The sequence below is a fragment of the Cervus canadensis genome, chromosome 13 (assembly GCF_019320065.1).
Source record: "Cervus canadensis isolate Bull #8, Minnesota chromosome 13, ASM1932006v1, whole genome shotgun sequence".
Taxonomy (NCBI): domain Eukaryota; kingdom Metazoa; phylum Chordata; class Mammalia; order Artiodactyla; family Cervidae; genus Cervus; species Cervus canadensis.
This window is the reverse complement of record NC_057398.1, coordinates 44,170,327-44,193,574: the sequence shown is the minus strand read 5'-3', so window position 1 is coordinate 44,193,574 and position 23,248 is coordinate 44,170,327. Positions and strand designations below refer to the sequence as shown.

Below are 23,248 nucleotides of genomic sequence, written 5' to 3'. Positions count from 1 at the left end.
AAACCCACAGCTAACATCATACTCAATAGTGAAGAGGTGAAATCGTTTCCTCTATGATCAGGAACAAGAGAAATTTGTCAACTCTTGCCACTTTTGTTCAGTGTAGTTTTGTAAGTCCTAGCCAAAAATAAACTCAAAATGGATTAAAGACCTAAATGTAAATCCAGATACTATAAAACTCTTAGAGGAGAATATAGGCAAAACAGATTTTGACCTAAATCACAGCAATATCTTTTTCAATCCATCTCCTAGAACAATGGAAATAAAAACAAAAGTAAACAAATGGAACTTAAAAGCTTTTGCACACCAAAGGAAACTATAAACAAAACAATAAAATGACCCACAGAATGGGAGAAAATATTTACAAACAATGTAATTGACAAAAGATTCATCTCCAAGATTTACACACAGTTCCTGCTGTTTGTATGTATCAGTATCAAAAAAACAAAACAAACAAACAAAAAAACAACCAATGAAAAAATAGGCAGAAAACCTAAATAGACATTTCTCCAAAGAATACAGATAACCTAGAGGCACATGAAAGTTTCTCAATATCACAAATTATTAGAGAAATGCAAGTCAAAACTACAACAAGACACCAGCTCACACCAGTCAGAATGGCCTCATCAAAAAGTGTACAAGCAATAAGTACTGGAGAGGGTGTAGAGAGATGGGGACCCTCATACACTAATGATTTGAATGTAAATTGGTACAGCCACAATGGAGAACAGTGTAAAAGTTCCTTTAAAAACTAAAAATAGAACTCACATATCATCCAGCTATCCCACTCCAGGGCATATATCCAGAGAAAAACATGGGCCAAAATTATACATGAACCTAGTGTTCATTGCAGCACTGTTTGTAATAGCCATGACATGGAAGCAACCTAAATGTCCATTGACAGAGGAATAGATAAAGAAGATGGTACATATATACAATGGAACAACCATAAGAACAGAATGATGCCACTTGTTGCATCATGGATGGGTCTAGAGATTATCACAGTGAAGTAGTTCAGGCAGAGAAAGACAAGTATGATATTATTTATATGTGAAATGTAAAAAATTATACAAATGAACTTATTTACACAACAGAAACAGACTCACTGACTTAGAAAAGAAACTTATGGTTACCAAATGGGAAAGGTTGAAGGGAGAGATTTAACAGGAGGTTGGGATTAACATATGCTGTGTGCTTAGTCATGTCCGACTGTGACTCATGGATGGTAACCCACCAAGTTGTTCTGTCCATGGAATTTGCCAGACAAGAATATTGGAGTGGGTTGCCATTTCCTTCTCTAGGGGTTCTTCCTGACACAGGAATCAAACCTGTGTCTCTTGCGTCTCCTGCATTGGCAAGTGGATCCTTCACCACAAGTGCCACCTAGGAAGCCCTGGGATTAACAGATACATACTACTATATAGAAAATAATCAGCAAGGACCTACTGTATAGCACAGAGGAGACTAGTTAATATGCTTGAATAATCTATATGTGAAAAGAATCTGAAAACGGCTAGAAGTGTGTATATGTGTAACCTAATCACTTTGTTGTACATCTGAACCTAATATAACATTGTATTGATAAATCAACTATACGCCAATATAAACTATAAATGAAAATAGAATTTCCCAGTGATCCAGTTGTTAGGTCTCTGTGCTTCCATTGCAGAGGGCATGGGTTTGATCCCTGATTGGGTAACTAAGAAATCCTACATGCCATGTGTTGTGGTAAAAAAATTAAATTAAAATTAAAATTACTATTTGTTAGCTCTTCCTCTTAATATTTGATCAATTTGAATAACTAGATACATGGCCATAGTTTAAATTAGGCTCATACAAACTTCCTAGAACTAATAGAGCAGTTTTAAGGTTTTAGTTTTTTAGGCTGTTTAGTTTAAGAGATTGAGCATGATATTTGGAGTAAAAAGTTGACTTCAGGTTTTGACTTAATTTTATATGATCTTTGGTAAGTCATTTTAATCACTCTTTTGGTTTCAATTTTTTCCCCAGTTCTAAAATGAGTGTATAATATTTTCTTTGTGATCTTTGTGAAAATCAAAGAATCATTTATAAAAATGCCATGTTAGCTGTAAAGTTTTCTGTTAGTTTTCCTACTAATACATTGAAAACATTCTCCTTGACTTGGCTGGTGGGCCAGAAACTTACTGTTATCTTGGCTCCATCCTGCAGGTACAATAATGTTAGGAAGTAAGGATGGCTACACAGCCATCAGATATGTCATGCCATACTGCCTGGCTTTTAAAATTAGTCAGTGAACCTAAGTCTAAAATTAACTCTAGGATGTTAATTTGCTCAGGCTCAGAGATCCTGCTTGATTTTTCTGTCCATCCTGGAAATTTATGTTTTCCTTCTCACTGAGGTAAAACACATGCATTCTGGAATATTTGTAGACAGAGTCAGACCTGAGATAATTTTAGTCCCAGAAATAAGAAACAATCCAAACCAAAATGATATACACTGTGGAATTCTAAGTACTAACTCACTTTTTCATGTTGAACATGGCCTCCCTTCTTCTTTCCTTGAATGCCATCTGAAGATTCCTTTTGTGCTTCTGAACCAATTAGTGGAAGGAATCTTAGACTAGTGGGGCTTGGTACCTAGGAGCCATAAATAAAGAATAAGACATACTTAAGGTGATAAATTCTGTAATATGAATTCAGGGGCGGGGGATAGGGAGTGAGAAGGTCCAACTGCTTTTAAAACATACCCACCATCCCAGGAGTCCACTATTAATTCTGATGCTTTTCCCTTAGCAGCATCTATAATTTAACTGTTTAATACCTGTAGGAGGTTATCAACATGGTCTTGGGAAAGAGAACTAACATTTTATAAAACAATATTATATGTTAAAATTAGGGTGCAATGTTTTGTCTTTGGTTTATTATTCTTGGTTAATTAAACAACAGGTTATCTGGGTTGGAGACTTGAAGGAAAAGTAGGGATGTGGAGGGAAACAAGGGGTGGATGAGTTATGGGCAGAGGAGCAGCACAGGCAAAGTCACAGTAGAGGGAAGAACATGATGCTTAAGGAATGGTCAGTCAGCACAGCTGGAGTGTAGGGTACATGGGAGAATGTGGCGGAAAATGGGGTTATACAGTTCAGGTGGAGGTCAGATCATGAGAATGCCAGGCTAAACGCATTTAGTTTTATCCTATAGATGATGAAGAGCCAGAGTAAAGTTTGAAATACTTTTCTGAAGTATTGTTCCATGTGGAATGACAGAGACAATGATCAAGGCCACTGACACACAAAACCAAAGATTTCTCTGGGTTTGGACGCAGCGTGTTTATGGAATCATCTTTCTGCTTGGTTATGTGATTGCTTGCTCAGGGTCAGGAATGAGATGTCAGATTCCCTAACTGTTCTGGAATCACTCTAGTCCTAGATACCTCCAACTCACCCTGTATATGGGCAGAGAACCAAAAACAATCCCTGCCTCTCTGTTTTCAGTCATGAAACCTTCCAAGGCATGTCTTCGAATCTGCAAAGAGAGGAGTGAATGTTTAATGAAAAGGGCACATTATATCAGTGGCAAAATTCCTGGAATCAAATTCTGGCTCTGCCACTTATTAGTTGCATGATCTTAAGCAAATTCTTTCCCTGTTGGCAACTTATGAGGACAAAATGTATATAGTAAGGTGCTACTCAAATGTAAGATTTAAATCTATTGTATTATTATTACTAATAACAATATGTCAAAAAGAAATTAAAAGAAGTGAACAAATATTACACAATTGTGAATTAAAAGAAATGGGAAAAATAAAATTGCTGGTAGAAATCAGATTCCTAAGTAAAAGGTATTTTTATCTCAAGCATTAAACCTTTGTTATTTTACCAACCGAGAAGATAAAGATGTGCTAAGAAGAGGCCAAGCCTTATAATATTGAGTGCATTTGTTTTTTTCAAGAGCTTCAAAACCCTTCCAAAGATTTTCCCAAATATATTTAACATTTCAGTTTAATTACTTTAACAGTTACCATTTCAAATTGGAAAAGAATATTAAAAGTGAATACCAATCTTTATTTTTAGGTTGTGCTATTCAACAAAATCAAGCATTTGTTACGTGCTATACATGTATCTTTGCCCATAAAGAGCTTATGATTTATTGGTGGAGGGGAGAAGTAAGAGTCAGTATATCAATGGTTCTACTTCCGTGTAGAACATGGTAAGTGAACGTGTTATGAGACAAAAAGCAGGGAGAGATTGGGGCCTTTGGGGAAAGTGGAATTAACATTTATTGAATGCCTACAATGTTCCTCGTGTACATTTTCTCATTTAATCCTCAAAAAAACTCTTTGAGAGATTAGATTATTAGTTATTAGATAAAATAACACCTAAGATTAAATTGAAGTCTGTTACATTCCACAGCCAGTCTCTTTCTTGCCTGTCACCCTGTCTTCTGGGAGAAGCTCTCCGAGTTCTCTCTGGGCAGGAAGCGAGGGTTTATAAAATGGTTTCATTTGGAAAGTGTTAAATACTTATTAAACATGAAGTTGATGCTGTGAAAAATGACATATTCTGTTTAACAAATTGGGACAATACCCTCAACTCGAGGGTGTCAGTGTGCCGTGCCCAGTCCTTTTCATCTTCTCTCAAACATAATGACAAGCTGAATGTCGTGTTCTAATTCTCTTGCTTTTGTTTATATAGTTTTACCTTTTATACTTTTTGCCAAAACAATAGTTTATTTACTTTCGCCTTTCCTCTATTTTTATCAAAATGAAATGGCTATGTATATATTCTTATGCACAACTTGTCTTATTCAGTAGTATGTTTCAAACATCCACTCGTGTAGGTACGTGTTATTCGAGTTCATTTATTTTTACTGCTCCATAGTATTTCAATTTATAAATATGCCATAATTTAGTTACCAGTTGTACTCTTGAGCATTTAGGCTGCTTTCAGATTTTTGCTGTTACAAATAGTACTGCTATGAGCTGTCTTGTTCCTGCCTCCTAAACACATGTTTAGGAATTTCTGTTGATATTTAGTAGAGTATGCCTGTTTTCAGTTCACTAGATAATGCCTATCACATAATTTTCCAAAGTGATTCTAGCAATTTACACTACTTCCACCAGCAGATTAGTGTTCTGATTGTTCTAAATGCACACCGATTGTCAGACTTTTTGATACTTGCCAATCTGGTGGGTATAAAATGCTACCTATATTATTAGTGTGTGTTTCCATGATTACTAATGAGGCTGAGCATCTTTTCAGTTACTTTTTTTTTTTCTTTTGTGAAGTATCCAAGCATTTGACCATTTTTTAAACTGGACCATCTTTTCTGATTATTGATTTTTTCCTATACTGGATACTAATACTTTGTCAGTTGGCAAAGTAGGATGGACTTTGACAGAGAGAGATGATGGATATGGCAGGGGTAGCCCAGGTGGACTGTAGGGATAGGAGACTGAGAGACATGTTCAGGAAAAAACAATTAGTCTGATTTATAGAGGCAATGGCACCCCACTCCAGTACTCTTGCCTGGAAAATCTCATTGATAGAGGAGCCTGGTAGGCTACAGTCCATGTGGTTGCTAGGAGTCGGACACAACTGAGCGTCTTCACTTTCACTTTTCACTTTCATGCATTGAAGAAGGAAATGGCAACCCACTCCAGTGTTCTTGCCTGGAGAATCCCAGGGATGGGGGAGCTTCATGGGCTGCTGCCTACGGGGTCGCACAGAGTCGGACACGACTGAAGCGACTTAGCAGCAGCTGCAGCAGCATAGAGGGTTGGACAACTATAGGTTAGAAATGGGAGATAAGTTTTAATCAGAGGTAAATTTGGTTTGTATTATGGAAGATCTTGAGGAAATCCATTTTTAATTAATTAATTCCAGTTGCTGGTGGTGCTGATGTTCAGTCGCTAAGTTGTGTCCTACCCTTTGTGACCACATGGACTGCAGCACGCCAGGCTACCCTGTCCTTCACCACCTCCCAGAATTTGCTCAAATTCATGTCCATCAAGTTGGTGATGCAATCTAACCAGCTCATCTTCTGACACCCTCTTCTCCTTTTGCCTTCAATCTTTCCCAGCATCATGTCTTTTCCAATGAGTTGATTCTTTGCATCAGGTGGCTTTAGTATCAGTCCTTCCAGTGAATATTCAGGGTTGATTTCCTTTAGGATTAACTGGTTTGATCTCCTTGCTGTCCAAGGGACTCTCAAGAGTCTTCTCCAGCACCACAACTTGAAAGCGTTTAGACCTTAGCCTAAAGGCTCATGCTGTATTCATTTTTTAGAAGTTTTAGAAATTGAAATAGAATAAATTGCAATGTACATTTCTCTCCTATTCTGTGTGAAGAAAAGTTTTTCTATCTGTGATAGGCAGAATAATGGCAACCAAGGATATTCACAAACTATTCCTCCCACCCCAAATCTGTGAATATATTGCTTCATTTGGCAAAAGGGACTTTGCAGATGTGGCTAACATTAAGAAACTTGAGATGTATCATCCAAGTGGGCCCAATCTAGTCACAGGAGTTTTTAGAAGCAGAGAACATTTCCAACTTGTCAGAGAGACGAGATCACAGAAGAATGGGATTTCATGGCTTTGAAGGTGAAGGAAGGGAACCACAAACTAGGGAATATGAGATTCTGCCTAGAGGCTCCAGAAGGAGGCACAGCTCTGGCGACACCAGTGAGATGCCAGTCAGACTTCTACAGAACTGCGAAATGACTAATTTGTATGGTTTAAACCACCAAGTTTCTATTGACAAGTAACAAGAGCAACAGGAAACTAATACACTGGACATATTAAATTCAGAAAAACAAAAGCAAAGTGACTTTGTTTTGTTTTTTAAAGCTACCTTAGGAGAAGAAAGAGACTTGAAAAACTTGAAATCGTGTTCCACTTCAAAGGCCTTCGGAGGGGTACGTTTGAAGAGCAAAGACATCGAGCTCATTTTTTGCCATCTGCATAAAAAGATACACACACATATTTAAAAAATGGTTAAGAACATACCTACGCCTACTCAACAAGTATCCATCATGTCCTTTGTCTGGGCCTCCAAATTCTCTGGCTCCCATGGCACCAGTCCTAATGATGTGACCTCTGCACTTAACTCTTCTTTCACTTCCCAGATTTCCCTCCAAAGAAATCATCAAGATTTCTACTAAACCTCAGCATTCCATGAAGTTAACTTCATTAATAGCCACTGGGGGAAAAAAACACAGAAATCTCTGGTATAAAACTAATGCTTGATTTTTTGTGACTCAGGTCAAACTTGCACTATAGTTAAAACTTACTTATGTATATATTTTAAAAGTCATAACTAAGTATTGAAAATGTAAACATATGTTGTCTTCTAACAAAATGTAAACATATATCCTACTTTAACCTATCCCAAATATATCATACTGTTTCATATTTCGTATCTATCATTTATATCTGTTGCCTCTGCTTGTAAACTTCTCCATTAATCATTATTTGTTCGACAGTATCTTTTGAGTGCCTACTATGTGCTAAGCACTGAACTAAGAATTGGATATATAAAGATACATAAAATATGCTCCTAGTCTTTAAGGAACTCAAGAGAATAGTGAAGAAGATGCATATCAACAAATCAGAATATCATGTTTTAAGTACTGAGATACATGGATTCTCAAGACTCAGCAGTTACCCAAGGAGACTCATCAACTTTGCCTGGTGAACTCTGCCATATCCTGATGAATCTTGGCTCCACTATCACACTTCTTATATTTTAGCCAGATGTCTTCCCCAGTGCTCCTTACTGCCCAGCGAAGACAAACCTTGAACACTTCAGTGTGGTTTGGCAATCATTTGGAACCCTCATTAATTGTTCTGCAACTGTTTCTGTTTTGAACCAAGTTCTGTGTGGCTTATGACTCTTAGCTTCAATTCCTGTTTACAACTGTTCTACCAACTTTTGGACTAGATGATGGCATTGTGTCTCCCTAGCCTTGACTTACTCAGGATATCCCTAAAAGACCCCATCTTAGACAGTCTTCTCTGATTCTTTCCACTTTGCACTCATCTTGTCAGTTATTCCAGTTCTGAGTGAATGAGTGAGTGAGTGAAAGTCTCTCAGTCGTGTCTGACTCTTTGCGACCCCATGGATAGTCTAGGAATTCTCCAGGCCAGAATACTGGAGTAGGTAGCCGTTCCCTTCTCCAGGGGATCTTTCCAACCAGGGGATTGAACCCAAGTCTCCTGCATTACAGGCAGATTCTTTACCAGCTGAGCCACCAGGGAAGGCCAAGAATACTGGAGTGATCTGCTGGATATTACCAGTCTAGGTAGTCTAGTCCTATGAAGGCTAGATGTTTAGACATCTACCATTTAGGGCTGGGCTTTGCTGATGATGAAAGTTCAGATGAGCACTAGTCGCTTCCATTATGACAAATATTCAGCCACAGTCAAAACGAGGACTGAGCTTTGCAAAAGCATAAAACAGCTTTTCACCAGTATTTTATTCTTTACTGGGGGACTGTCCTCCCTCCCCTATGCCTTTAAGCATGCTCAAAGTCTCCCTCACAAACAAGCAAACTCATGAAACAAACTCTTCTTCAGTCCTACAGCTATTTGACTTCCTAGCAAAGTAATCTATGCTGTCGTCACCTCACATCTCCCATTTATGTCTCAACCATGATGATGCAATTTTTACCCATCACTTTTTGAAACTTCCCTCTCTAGAATCATTAGTGACCTTTCAGCTGACAGACATGCTGGATCCACTGTTTACTTTTCTATTGTGCTATGTGACTTCACCACCACATTCTACAAATATGTCCTCTCACTTTTCTTCCTCTCATCCCTTGATTTCCATCGCACCATTTGTTTCTGGATTTCCTTTCAACCTATTGGCTATTCCTTCTTAATGTTTTTCACTGGTTTCTTTTCTTTGGTCTGCTCTTTACAGAACATTTCTTGATTTCTTCCTCAGTTTTCTGTTTCTGCTCGCTCTGTACACAGGACCTGAGTGACCTATCCAGATTGAAAATACTCCTATGCTGATGACACCAAAACCTTTGCCTATAGGTCTGACCTCTTTGGGGAGCTCCAGACAGATCTCTCTGCTCATTAAATGTCTCCATTTGGAAGTCCCACAAACATCTCGGACTTAAATCTGTCCAAAACCAAATTCACCATCTTTTTCTTCAGACCTCCTCTTCCCCTTATGTATTGTATCATAGTGATTTCATAAAAATCCTTATGTTGGGCCTTAAAAGTCTTATTGTGCTTTGGCCCCTATAGACTTTTCTTGCTTTATATTATGCAAGATATTATATCCTCACTACTTGCTCCCTCTTCTCCAAGCCTTGAAAGACTATAACATGGTCTTTCACTATTCAGTGTGTATGCTTAGGCAGTTGCCTCCTTCATCTTTGTTTCATTAAATCCTGTCTTCGCTTCTGTGATTATTTTAAGAACTCATGTTCCTAGAGGTACTATTATACCAAATTATAGCTTTTGTTTACTTATTTCTCCCTTTCCCTCATTTGCAAAATCACTGAAAAGTTCTGGGCTTTTCATCTTTGAATTCTCCATGTTCAGCACAGTGTGACAGTATCATAGTTTAATTTCATCTGCTCACCTGAAGAATACCACATGCTCTTACCTTTGCCGGTCAAATACCAGAGGATATTCATATGTTAGCTTTTTCTCTGTGAATTTGCTTTCTTCTTTTATTTCTATGGGATATTCAGTAACATCACAAGGCAAAATAAAATCGCTTGTCTGTGATAATTCAAAGGTCCTTCGCTGTCCAAAATATCCACAGTAATGACCATTGAGGGCATGCCAGAGCCTGGGGAAAGGCAAAGTAGGGAGAAGAAAGTAACTGGAATTCAGTGGAAGTTACTCTGTTTAGGTCATTTATGTAGATTTTTCTTAGCCCAGCAGGGATTTTAAAGTCAAGTCCAGAACTCTACCTATTAAATATGTGGAGCTAATCATAACATAAACATTTTTACCAGTTGGAATTCTAATCTACAATAATTTTGGAAATGTCATTTTAAATCTATACTTATGATAACCACTTATTAAACTCAGAAGACTAGAAATGGATTTTTCCCAAAATAGTAGTGCTCATTCAACTTATATTGACTCATCAGTTGAATTAGACTATAGAATGGGCTGTATCTCAGCTGTCTAATTTCTGTATCAGCATCAACAGAACTTATGGGAGGAGACATCTACTAATGGTTTCACTCTTACCAAAATCATTTCAACTGCCATCCGCATTTTCTACTGATATGGAAATGCCATACTATTTTTTACAACTGAGTTCTGCAGTAAGGTGGCAAAAGAAGTGATTCTTTATACATATGCATTATTTCACTCCAAGAGGACCTTCTAAATAACCCACGTGGTTTAAAGTCATACAGAATGTCATTAGCAAGAGTATGTGCCCTATGTCTTATGGAAATAAGACACAAATAAAATAATGTCTGACAGATCTTCCACTTATGTCTTGATTTCAAGCTCAAAGTAGCAAGTGATGGAAACAATCATAATGTGCCTACCTCAGTGGCCCAGGAGGAGAATAATCTAAATGGCTTAAGAGTAGATCCTACAAAGTCTAAGTGGTATCCCAGTTCGAAGAGTTAGGCACTGAGGAGGAGGTAAACAGAGGAATCCAGTCAGGGGTCCTCACACCTGACATTGTCCTGAGAATGTACCCTTCCTTTCATACTTTAATTCCCCAGAGCTACGTAGACATTTCTATGGACTTCCCAGAGACTTGACCAAGGTGAAATCGACAAGCCCTCTTAACACAGAAGTTAGAGGGGTGAGGGACTAGCTTCAGGACAACTCTAAATTCATTCTGCTGGAGGCAAGGACTGAAGTAACTTTTGGTCTTCTTGCTTTCTGGTGTTTCCTACTTCATGTGCAATGTTCCCAAATGACTAATCCTATCTCTCAGCCTGATTTTCTAGGAGTCAGATATAGATTTGAATCTTTATAGATTTGGACCCGTCTCTATCCTCTATCCCAAAGCTAAGCCTTTATTATGCTTTTTCCTATGATAAAGTCAATCTTTTTGACAAACAAGATTTAAAGTGTTAAATTCTTCCCTGGTGGCTCAGTTGGTAAAGAATTGCCTGCAGTGCGGGAGATCTGGGTTCAATCCCTGAGTTGGGAAGATCCCCTGGAGAAGGGCATGGCAACCTCCTCCAGTATTCTTGCCTGGAGAATTCCATGGACAGAGGAGCCTGAGGGGCTACATACAGTCCATGGGGTCGCCAAGAGTCAGACACAACTGAGCGACTTTACTTACACTTAGGAAGTGGCAGTGAGTATTAGCTGAAAGACTTATTTGTGAAAAGAACTGTATTCTGAGAAAGCTGTTCATAGAGCTAGGTTTTCTGAACTGAGTATTTAGGGATAGCTTCACTTGAAGGAATTGTAAAAGTAATTTCTCCATGCCACAGATAACTGGTTTGAGCAGGAAAAGCTTATAAATGATAGAGGTGTGCACACATGTTAACATGTGGGGAGTGTGTGTGTGTGTGTGTGTGTGTGTACATTATAATGCACAATTAACACTTCTAATGACAACTGAAAATAAGCTGGAGCAGAGACTCAAGGGACAGAGTTTTGGAAAACATCTATAATAATTAAATGTAATTTTCATGTCAGTTCATTTTTCCTATGAATAAAACAATAGATCTCTTTGACAGAGAAAGCAGCTCTGTTTGCCCTCAAATAAGATCTTATCCTAAAGATTCATCTTGAACTCAGTATTTCTGAAAGATTTTCATCTTTCCATATTCCAAATGTTTTCCTTTTTTAGTGCTGCTTTTATCAGTGAATGACACTAGTATTCATCTAGTTTTATAATGCCTGGAATCATTCTTGACATCTATCTCTTACCTTCTCTTTCAGTTAAAGTTTATGTCTTCTGGATTTTGCCTCCTAGATAGTTCTCAAATCCAAAATATTTATTCCTAGCACAGTTACCACTCCCTGAGTTCACACCACTGTATTCACCAGTGACATCTAACTGGTCTCTGTGCTCCCAGTGTTGCTGCTCCAAAATCCATACCTCACACATTATTATTTTTAAAACATATCTCAAATTATGTGAGTGTTAGTCACTCAACTCCTCTGCCCATGGAATTCTCCAGGCAAGAATACTGGAGTGGATAGCCGTTCCCTTCTCCAGGGGATCTTCCCGATCCAGGGATCGAACCCAGGGCTCTCGCATTGCAGGCGGATTCTTTACCATCTGAGCTATATATAAACTCTACTTATGTTACTCACCCACTAAATATTTTTTGGTGGCTATTTATTTCAAGATGAAGATCCATATCCTGAACAGTGTCTGCTACATGCTATATGGTCTGGTCCCTATCTGAATCACCAGGCTCAAGCTCATATAGCTAGCTAGGGTCTTCTGAATTTCAGACCATGGTCATTCACACAACATAAAATATTTCTTCCTTTTCATCTTCATTATGTTTAAACTCTTGAAAACACTTTGAAACCTCCTTATCTCCCTTGATCTTACCTACCTTTATGCCCCTAAGAGGCCAATTCATTATCATAATTTTTTAATGTAATTTTTTAAAATTTTATTTTATATTGAAGTATAGTTGATGAACAAAGTTGTGTTGGTTTCAGGTTTAAAACAGAGTGACTCAGTTACACATGTACATGTATATATTCTTTTCCAAATTCTTTCCCCAGGTTATTACAGAGTATTGGGCCTAGTTCCTTGTGCTATATACTAGGTCCTTGTTGGTTATCTATTTTGAACAGAGCACTATGTACATGTCAGTGGCAAATTCCCAATTTATCCCTTCTCCCTGGTAACCAAAAACTCATTCTCTAAGTCTGTGAGTCTGTTTCTGTTTTGTGAATAAGCTCATTTGTATCATTTTTTTTTTGTTAAGATTCTGCATGTAAGTGATGTCATATGGTATTTGTCTTTCTTTGTGCGACTTTACTTAGTATGGTAATCTTTAGGTCCATCAATACTGCTGCAAAACGCATTATTTCATTCTCTTTGATGGCTGAGTAATATTCTATTGTATATATGTACTACATCTTCTTTATTTGTCAGTGGACATTTAGGTTCTTCCATGTCCTGGCTATTGTGAATAGTGCTGCAATGAACATTGGCTTGCATGTATCTTTTTGAAATATGGTTTGAATTACATGTAGCAATTTGTCTCAAGAATGGTCATGAAATTTCCTTTCTCTTTATGTGTGTGTGTATATATATGTGTGTATGTATTTTTAGCATTTTATGTATTTGTGCTTAGCATCACTAGGCAATTAAAAACAAGTAGACTTGTTAGAACATGGCCACTATAGTTATTAATTCTGAAGTAGTAGATCTCTAAAGTCCTCATTAGAAGGAAAAAAAAAGTGTATTACTATGTATGGTGACAAGTGTTGACTTATTAAGATGATCCTTTTACAATATATACATATTTTGAATCATATGTTGTATATCTGAAACTAATGTAATATTATTTAAAACCTCAGTTTTTAAAAAAGCTGATCCTAAGGGGAGGCTTTCTAGAGAATATAATTGATTACAGCCCTAGTAAATCATCTGTTTGCTCCAATTGTAGCACTGTGCTCACCCCTCTGAAGTAAGAGGAGCAACCAAGGGAGAAAAGAACCACAAAAACAAGTAGACTTTTAATGTCAATTACATTTTCATTGAAACAATTACTTCACTTTCACTTTTCTCAGTATTAGTTGTTCTTTCCTATATTTTGTAATGACTTCTCATCCTGTGTATCCTGTAGTCTTCCCTGGGCTTGGGTCTATCTCTCTGAGCTACCCATATTGCTTAATGATTTTAAAATAAGTCTACAAGAACACTTGTATTGAAAGTATACCTTTTAGTGTTGATGAGCATGGCATCTCATTTTCTTGAGTGGAAAATTACAAATCAGTGACCACCTTCTCAAAGCCCTTTAGTGCCACCTTTTATTTTTTTTGACTTCCCTGGTGGCTCAGACGGTAAAGTGCCTGCCTACAATGCAGGAGACCAGGGTTCAATCCCTGGGTCGGGAAGATCTCCTGGAGAAGGAAATGGCAACCCACTCCAGTATTCTTGCATGGAAAATCCCATGGATGGAGAAGCCTGGTAGGCTAGAGTCCATGGGGTTGCAAAGAGTCAGACACGACTGAGCGACTTCACTCATCACTCACTTTACTTGTTTTAACCAGCTAATCAAGATTCCACTTATGGTATATGCTCAAAGTTTAGCTTAAAATCCTTTACCTCATACAACCTGAATTCACGATATGAAGGTCCATACCTTACTGAACCATCGATGGAGGCAGTAAGTACCACTTGTTTCTCTTCTACATAGATTATTTGAACAATTTCTAATGAATGAGCACGCCAGGCAAGAAGCTGCTTGAATTTCTAGACAGCAACAATAAAGCATATCTCTTTTAATAAGTACATACTGATCCAAATACAATCTTGAACAAAAACATTAATCATTAAAGAGCTAAGCTAATGAATGAATGGTGTAGACATCTGTGCAAGACAGTGAAATCCCCACCCCAGTTATCTCTTCTATTGCTTGTTGAGGTACCAAAAATTCTATTTTTAGATATTTGTTAATCTATGCATATCCCTGGGACAGGAAATATCTTACACCTTTAGCAGCTTATCATTTAACTGATGATTAGCAATTCATTTAGTTGAAAACTAGTAGAAGACTAGATGAAAGAAAATCCTTAGGAGAATGGTTGTGGGGGGACTATACAATATAATGTAGTAATATTATATATAATATAATCAGGAGAAGGAGGAAGCAGAGTTAAAAGATGACCAAAGGGGATATTGGCAAGAAGACTTTTCCTATTTCCAAGTTTTATCCAGAGATCCCTTGCTAATTATTTTTTTGTTTGTTTTGGGGTGGGGGGGTGTTGGTGGTGATTGTGGGATATATATGTTACTTACATACCACAAAGAATTAACAAAAGGATTGGACCCAGCTCATTCTCTTGCAAAGACATCTTAACACTTCAGGATGTGACTTATCCTCAAGTTTAGAGCCTCTAAAGGGGCTCCAGAAGAAATTTTTAAACCATGTGAGCTAGAGTTGTCAATTGGGAGACTTATTCTGTAGTAATATCCCCATAAAACATGTTCCCTCTCTGTCACTGATGAATCCAGACTAAGACCTTTCTTCTTGCTGGTCATCTATGTGGGAGCTAGAATTCTGGCAGCACAGAGTTCTGTGAGACCCAAATTCATTTAGACTTTAACATAGTAAGTTAGGCACAATTCTTCCAATATCTCTTGACCTGATTCAGTTCCCTATTCTTAGAGAACCAGGGTAAAATCTACATCCTTCTACTTATTTTCTCAAAGCTTTTCAAGAACATTGGTTGCCCAAAGGTTCTTTCTCTGCCTTGGGACGGAATTCTCTTAAGGCAAGGATTTCATTATTATGGACCATGTCTATAGTAAGAAATACGTTTTACTTCATGACCCAGTAAACACATGCGGTACCTGCACATACATCTGAAACAAGTTTCAGTATCCTTCACAAAGGATACTTAATCTGTATTGTGTATAATGCACAATTGATACTGTCTGTTGTTCTATTCTGTTGTATTGGGTTGGCCAAAAGGTTTGTTTGGCTTTTTCTGCAAGATGATATAGAAAAACCCAAACACACTTTTTGGCTAACCCAATATTTCATTCCACTCCATTCTCTTCTATTTTCACAAAAGAACTGCTTGCCACTTATTAAATTGATTTTATGACTCCCCCTAGTGTATTACAACCAGTAATTAGAAAAAACACGGAATAAAACTTTTTTTCTGTAAGCATGTGAGTATATGATATATTATTTGTCTTTATGTAGATAGATTTTGACTACTGTATCTCTTAGGCCTCTGATATTCCATGGATCATCTTTTTTTTTTTTTCATGGATCATCTTTAAACAGTATTGTCTCAAGAGAACCAGATTAACCTCTGATTTATAGACTGACTTATTAAGTTTTCACTGTAGTTGTAATCCATAACTGAATCTTGTTTAATGCATGGTACATATTAGTGTATGTAATAATGAGGCATAGAGTCCATTGTGCATTTATAAATAGGCAGCCAGATACAAACTGGAAAATCACATTGTTCAAATAAAGAGAAGATTGAAATGAGGCTGGATAGGGAAGAATTTAGATATGTTATTAAAATAGATCCTCTTCTTTTCAGTTGGTGAAAATGCTTTTAAAAATCAATCCCACTATTATTCTAATTCAATATCAACACATACTTTTGTTTTAAATATTTTCTCTGAATTTTGAAAGGTCTCAGTTGCCAGTCTGTAGGAAGTCCATTTGCGAAAATATAGATTTTGAATTGTATTTTTTATCTGCTAAAATTAATATGAGAATATTGATAATTATCACAAGTAAGAGAAAACAATTAGATAGCCTTCTTCTCATACATGATTCAAGCATATGATTGTTTTTGTTCCTCTCACAGCATGCCATATAGTTGATACAGTAAGTTGAAACTTAGTGCTTTCCATTTGCTGGTGGTATGTATTACATGTGGAAAGAGCATTGGATTAGAGGACAGGAACCCTGGTTCTGGCTCTGTCTTCATCATTAACTATGATGTGATCCCAGGCAAGATGCTTTCTGATTTCCCTTCTGCAAACTGAAGAAAGTCATACTGAAGCTAAGTATCTGAACTTTATAAAAGCTATAATGGGTTCTTGGAAACAAAAACTCTGTAGACCAAATGAGATAATGTTTGAAACAATAAGCATTCTAAAACACTCTGCAAGGAATCCCATCCTAATCTATGTATCCACGCATTAATATTAATACCTGTAATCCAAAAACAAAACATTGCTGTTTAAGCTACTATTTGGCTTTGGATTTGAAGTATTAACTTACAGGGAAATAAGCCTATGATAAAATAGTGCTTCCTTGCTATAGTCTTTAATTAGTTTTGAATTATTATAATATATGTAGATATATTGGCATATCCACACACATACACAAGAAGTGCATTTTTTTTTTAGCCATGCTGCGAGGCATCTGGTATCTTAGTTCCCCAATCAGGGTTTGAACCTGCTCCCCTTGCAATGGGAGCATGGAATCTTAACCACTGGACTACCAGGGAAGTCCCAGGAAGTACATATTTAAATGGTTATCAACTAAGGATGGTGACATTTACATTGCATTAACACTAAAAATAGGATAACATATTTAATCATAAGGATAATTTTAGACTAGAGGGGAAGAGTTTCTTGAAAATAATAATGTCTGGGTACCAGGTTGGGCTTCTAGGAAAGGTTATGAAACTTCCTTCTATGAAGTTGTATAAGATAAAGGCAATGACTGGAGGACTGCATGATGTATGATGCTCTTAAGCTCTGGGCACACTCTAACAAATAAGTCAAAACATGAAGTAGATGCAGAATGAACAATGGCTTGTTTGCTAACTCACTCATTCATCCCCTATTTTCTCCAGTAGACCACTGTTATTTGTCATGTAGCTTAAGTTTCAGTAGTATCACATATGACTTGAGAGTAGGTAGTCTTGTTCTGTATTTCTATCTTTTGTGGCATTTGGCACAGAGAAATGCTCAGTAAATGTCTTGATTTATTAGTTAAACTAAAGCTGAAGTTCTTACCTTTTCATCATGAGGTGATTCCAAGAAGGAACTGATGCTGCAAAGGATAGCGTGTCCTTCTGTATGAAATTTAAACATTGGAATTTTTAATTAGATATTCTCTTGTCTAAGTAATTATTAGTACTACTCAGACTCATTTTGATCAAGTTGTTTTGATTCAAGCGTTTAAAATGGTAAGTAAAATAGTATCTGAAAGGTGTAGTGCTGCCGCAGCAGCCACAGCAAGGACCTGAGCAGGGCGGTGACCATGCGGGAGGCGGTCTCACTCTTGGAGACACCGCAGGGCACCATTGCTGCACTGGTTCTGTACCTACTCCAAGTGTTCTTAGCGATGGCCTGGAAATCTGGTGGTGCCAACCCCTCAGAGCTAGTCCACAATCTCCACAGAAACGGAATCCTCAAGGCAAAGCATTTGAAGTAATGTTGGCCTCAGACTGCTCTCACTATGCAAAATGAAACCTTTATATGGATTCTTCACAATCTATGGGGTTCCAAGCAACAATTAGTACTCCACATATGCATGCATATGTACTAGAACTTCTGTTTGATCAGCTGCATGAAGGAGCTAAAACTGTAGGAGATGGAAGTGGGGCCCTTAAACTGCATGTTTTGCATGTATGGTTGGGTCTAGTGGAAAAGTCATAGGAATTGATTACATTAAAGAGCTACTAAGTGAGTGAAGTCACTCAGTCATGTCCAACTCTTTGTGACCCCATGGACTGTAGCACGCCAGGCTCCTCTGTCCATGGGATTCTCCAGGCAAGAATACTGGAGTGGGTTGCCATTTCCTTCTCCAGGGGATCTTCCCAACCCAGGGATCGAACCCGGGTCTCCCGCATTGCAGGCAGACACTTTATCCTAAACTATTCAGTAAATAATGTTGGAAAGGATGATCCAGTGCTTTTGTTTCCAGGAAGACTGCAGCTGCTTGTGGGGGGTGGAAGATGGAGTATGCTGAAGAAGCCCCTTATGATGCTATTCATGTAGGAGCCACAGACCCAGCTGTGTCCCCAGGCACTAATAGACCAGTTAAAGCCTGCCAGAAGATTGATATTACAAGTGGTCTGCAAGTGAAAACCAGATATTGGAGTAATGTGACAAGCTATGTGTTGGCAGTGTCAAAATGAAATCTCACAATGTTGTGATGTGAACAGAAAGGTGATTCAGTTATATACGTATAACCTTTTTCAGATTATTTTCTATTATAGTTTGCTGCAAGATGTTGAATATAGTTTCCTGTGCTGTATAGTTGTTGTTCAGTCACTCAGTTGTGTCCAACTCTTTGCAACCCCATGGACTGCAGCACACCAGGTTTCCCTGTCCTTCACAATCTCCCGGAGTCTGCTCGAACTTACATCCATTGAATCAGTAATGCCATGCAGCCATCTCATCTTCTGTCATCCTCTTCTCCTGCTTTCAATCTTTCCTAGCATCAGAGTCTTTTCCAATGAGTTGGGTCTTCACATCAGGTGGTCAAAGGATTGGAGTCTCAGCTTCAGCAACACTCCTTCCAGTGCATACTCAGGATTGATCTCCTTTAGGATTAACTGGTTTTTTAACTCCTTGCAGTCCAAGGGACTCTCAAGAGTCTTCTCCAACACCACAGTTCAAAAGCATCAATTCTTCAGTGTTCAGCCTTCTTTATGGTTCAGTCGCACATGCATACTTGACTACTTGAAAAACCATAGCTTTGACTAGATGGACCTTTGTCGGTAAAGTGATGTCTTTGCTTTTGAATATACTGTCTAGATTTGTCATAGCTTTTCTTCCAAGGAGCAAGCATCTTTTGCTTTCATGGCTGCAGTCACCATCCACAGTGATTTTGGAAATCAAAAAAAAAAAAACTCAAGAAAATAAAGTCTGTCACTGTTTCCATTATTGCATACTGTGCTCTACAGTAGGACCTTGTTGTTTGTTTTATATATAGTAGTTTGTATCTGATGATCTCAAGCTCCTAATTTACCCTAATTTATCCCTCCTCCCCCACTTTAACATTTGGTAACCGTAAGTTTGTTTTCTGTCTCTGTGAGTCTGTTTCTATTTTGTAAATAAGTTTATTTAAATAAAGATAGCTTTAAATAAATGTTGTAAATCTACTGGTAATACTGAATGCAAACATAAATAATTATTTTCTACACTCTCCAGAAGACTCCGGTAATTGTTAATACAAAATAATACATTGAGACTTTTGTAAGGCAACTTTTGAAATGAAAAATTAGTTTTTAAAAGAGGAGACATAAAATTTAAATATTAGTATAATAGCAATATCTGGATGCAGATCTCAAGATTACATTAGAAATAAGGGTTGGCTGTGGTAAAAAGAAGGGTAATGTAGGCTAAGCTTGAGAGAAGAAAAGAAAGCTTAGGCTTAATTCAAAAGAAGAGAGGAAATAGAAAGGAAGCATTAAAAAAAAAAAGAATAGTGTTACATGAAAGAATTAAGACCAACTATATTGGTTATAACAATAAAAGTCACCTATAAAGAACAAATAATCCCTTTCTTCTCATGCATGACTCCCTTTAGAATGAAGGTCAATGCAACATAACCCTTTTAAGGTTATAAATAAAATCTTTACATTATTCCCAATATGCAAATAAGGGAGTGGGAGTCCTGTACAGAACTCCTACAGGACTGGGGAAGCAGACTATTGGAGGGCACAACAAAACCTTACGCTCACCAGGACCCAGGAGAAAGGAGCAGTGACCCCACAAGAGACTGAGACAGTCTTGCCTGTGAGTGTCCGGAGTCTCTGGTGGAGCGTGGGTAAACAGTGGCCTGCTGCGGGGTCAGGGGCACTGACTAAAGGGTTTGTGGAGCCAATGTGTGCTGGCATAAGTCCCTTTGAAGGAGGTCACCATTATGCCATTAGCCCAAACTACAGGGAGGGAACACAGCCCCACCCATCAGCAGAAAATTGGATTTAAGATTTACTGACCATGGCCTTGCCCACCAGGACAAGATCCAGATTTGCCCACAGCCAGTCTCTCCCACCATGAAGCTTCAACAAGCCTCTAATCCTCATCCATCAGAGGGAGAAAGAGTGAAAACCACAATCACAGGAAGTGAACCAAACTGATCACATAGATCACAGCCCTGTCTAAATCAAAGGAACTATGAGCCATGTCATATAGGGCCACCCATGATGGATGGGCCATGGTGGAGAGTTCTGACAAAACGTGGTCTACTGGAGAAGGGAATGCCAAACCTCTTTAGCATTCTTGCCTTAAGAACTCCATGAACAGTGTGAAAAGGCAGAAAGATGTGACACTGAAAGATGAACTCCCCTTGGTAGGTGCCCAATATGCTACTGGAGATCAATGGAAAAAATAGGTCCAGAATGAATGAAGAGGCTGAACCAAAGCAGAAACCATGCCCCAAAAAGTAATGCTGAAGAAGCTGAAGTTGAATGGTTCTATGAAGACCTACAAGACCTTCTAGAACTAACACCAAAAAATATATCCTTTTCATTATATAGGGGACTGGAATGCAAAAGTAGGAAATCAAAAGATGCCTGGAGGACCAGGCAAGTTTGGCTTTGGAGTACTAAATGAAGCAGGGCAAAGGCTAACAGAGTTTTACCAAGAGAACGCACTGGTCATAGCAAACACCCTCTTCCAATAACACAAGAGACGACTCTACACATGGACATCACCAGATGGTCAATACCGAAATCAGATTGATTATATTCTTTGCAGTTGAAGATGGAGTCACTATACAGTCAACAAAAACAAGACTGGGAGCTGACTGTGGCTCAGATCATGAACTCCTTTTTGCCACATTTAGACTTAAATTGAAGAAAGTAGGGAAAACTACTGCACCATTCAGGTATGACTTAAATCAAATCCCTTATGATGATACAGTGGAAGTGACAAATAGATTCAAGGGGTTAGATCTGATAGAATCCCTGAAGAACTATGGACAGAGGTTCATAACATGGTAGAGGAGGTGGTGATCAAACCATCCCCAAGAAAAAGAAATGCAAAAAGGCCAACTGGTTGTCTGAGGAGACCTTACAAATATGTGAGAAGAGAAGAGAAGCAAAAGATGAAGGAGAAAAGGAAAGATGTGCCTATCGAAATGCAGCGTTCCAACGAATAGCAAGGAGAGATAAGAAAGCCTTCTTAAGTGAACAATGCAGATAAATAGAGGAAAACAATAGAGTTGGAAAGAGAATTAGAGACACTAAGGGAACATTTCATGCAAAGATGGGCACAATAAAGTACAGAAATGGTATGAACCTAACAGAAACAGAAGATATTAAGAAGAGGTGGCAAGAATATACAGAAGAACTATACAAAAAAGATCTTAATGATCCAGATAACCACAATGGTGTGACCACTTACCTAGAGCACAAGCTGGAATCAAGCTGGGAGAAATATCAATAACTTCAGATATACAGATGACACCACCCTTATGGCAGAAAGTGAAGAAGAACTAAAGAGCCTTTTGATGAAAGTGAAAGAGGAGAGTGAGAAAGCTGGTTTAAAACTCAGCATTCAAAAATGAAGATCATGGCATTGTGTCTCATCACTTCATGTCAAATAGATGGGGAAACAATGGAAACAGTGATAGACTTTATTTTCTTGGGCTCCAAAATCACTGTAGATGGTGACTGCAGCCATGAAATTAAAAGATGCTTGCTCCTTGGAAGAAAAGCTATGACCAACCTAGACAGCATATTAAAAAGCAGAGATATTACATTGCCATCAAATGTTTGTATAGTCAAAGCTGTGGTTTTTCCAGTAATTAATGGATGTGAGAGTTGGACCATAAAGATGGCTGAGTGCTGAAGAATTTGTGTTTTTGAACTGTTGTGTTGGTGAAGACTCTTGAGAGAATTCCTTGGATAGCAAGGAGATCAAACCAATCAATCCTAAAGGAAATCCATCCTGAATATTCATTGGAAGGACTGATGCTGAAGCTGAAATTCCACTACTTTGGCCACCTGATGCAAAGACTTGACTCATTAGTAAAGACCCTGATGCTGGGAAATATTGAAGGCAGGAGAAGGGGATGACAGAGGACAAGATGGTTGGATGACAGAGGACAAGATGGTTGGATGGCATCACCGACTCAATGGACATGATTTTGAGCAAGCTGTGGGAGATGGTGATGGACAGGGGAGCCTGGCATGTTGCAATCCACGGGGTCGCAAAAAGTCGGACACAACTGAGCAAGTGAACAACAGTCCTATACCCAATTATAGACAGAAGAAATCATGTGTCTTGCTTTAAATACAGAGCTGGGAATGAAATAGGAGAGATAAGAAAGCCTTCCTCAGTGATCAATGAAAAAAAAATAGAGGAAAACAACAGAATGGGAAAGACTAGAGATCTCTTCAAGAAAATTAGAGATACCAAGGGAACATTTCATGCAAAGATGGGTTCGGTAAAGGACAGAAATGGTATGGACCTAACAGAAGCAGAAGATATTAAGAAGAGGTGGCAAGAATATACAGAAGAACTGTACAAAAAAGATCTTCATGACCCAGATAATCACGATGGTGTGATCACTCACCTAGAGCCAGACATCCTGAAATGTGAAGTCAAGTGGGCCTTAGGAAGCATCACTATGAACAAAGCTAGTGGATGTGATGGAATTCCAGTTGAGCTATTTCACAT

General features: G+C 38.1%; 1 protein-coding gene and 1 pseudogene across 2 annotated transcripts in view; one reads left to right on the top strand and one right to left on the bottom strand.

Annotated features, from left to right (window-relative positions):
* Positions 1-23,248, bottom strand: part of WDR64 (WD repeat domain 64) — a 122,095-nt gene that overhangs the window by 5,121 nt on the left and 93,726 nt on the right. For both annotated transcript variants that reach the window (XM_043485765.1, XM_043485764.1), the window contains 6 exons: positions 17,627-17,685; positions 14,271-14,380; positions 9,605-9,793; positions 6,833-6,938; positions 3,423-3,503; positions 2,505-2,618 (listed from right to left, as the gene is read on the bottom strand). In XM_043485765.1, coding sequence (XP_043341700.1) covers positions 2,505-2,618; positions 3,423-3,503; positions 6,833-6,938; positions 9,605-9,793; positions 14,271-14,380; positions 17,627-17,685 — 659 coding nt within the window. The remainder of the gene's footprint in view (positions 1-2,504; positions 2,619-3,422; positions 3,504-6,832; positions 6,939-9,604; positions 9,794-14,270; positions 14,381-17,626; positions 17,686-23,248) is intronic.
* LOC122452276 lies at positions 17,832-18,776 on the top strand (annotated as a pseudogene).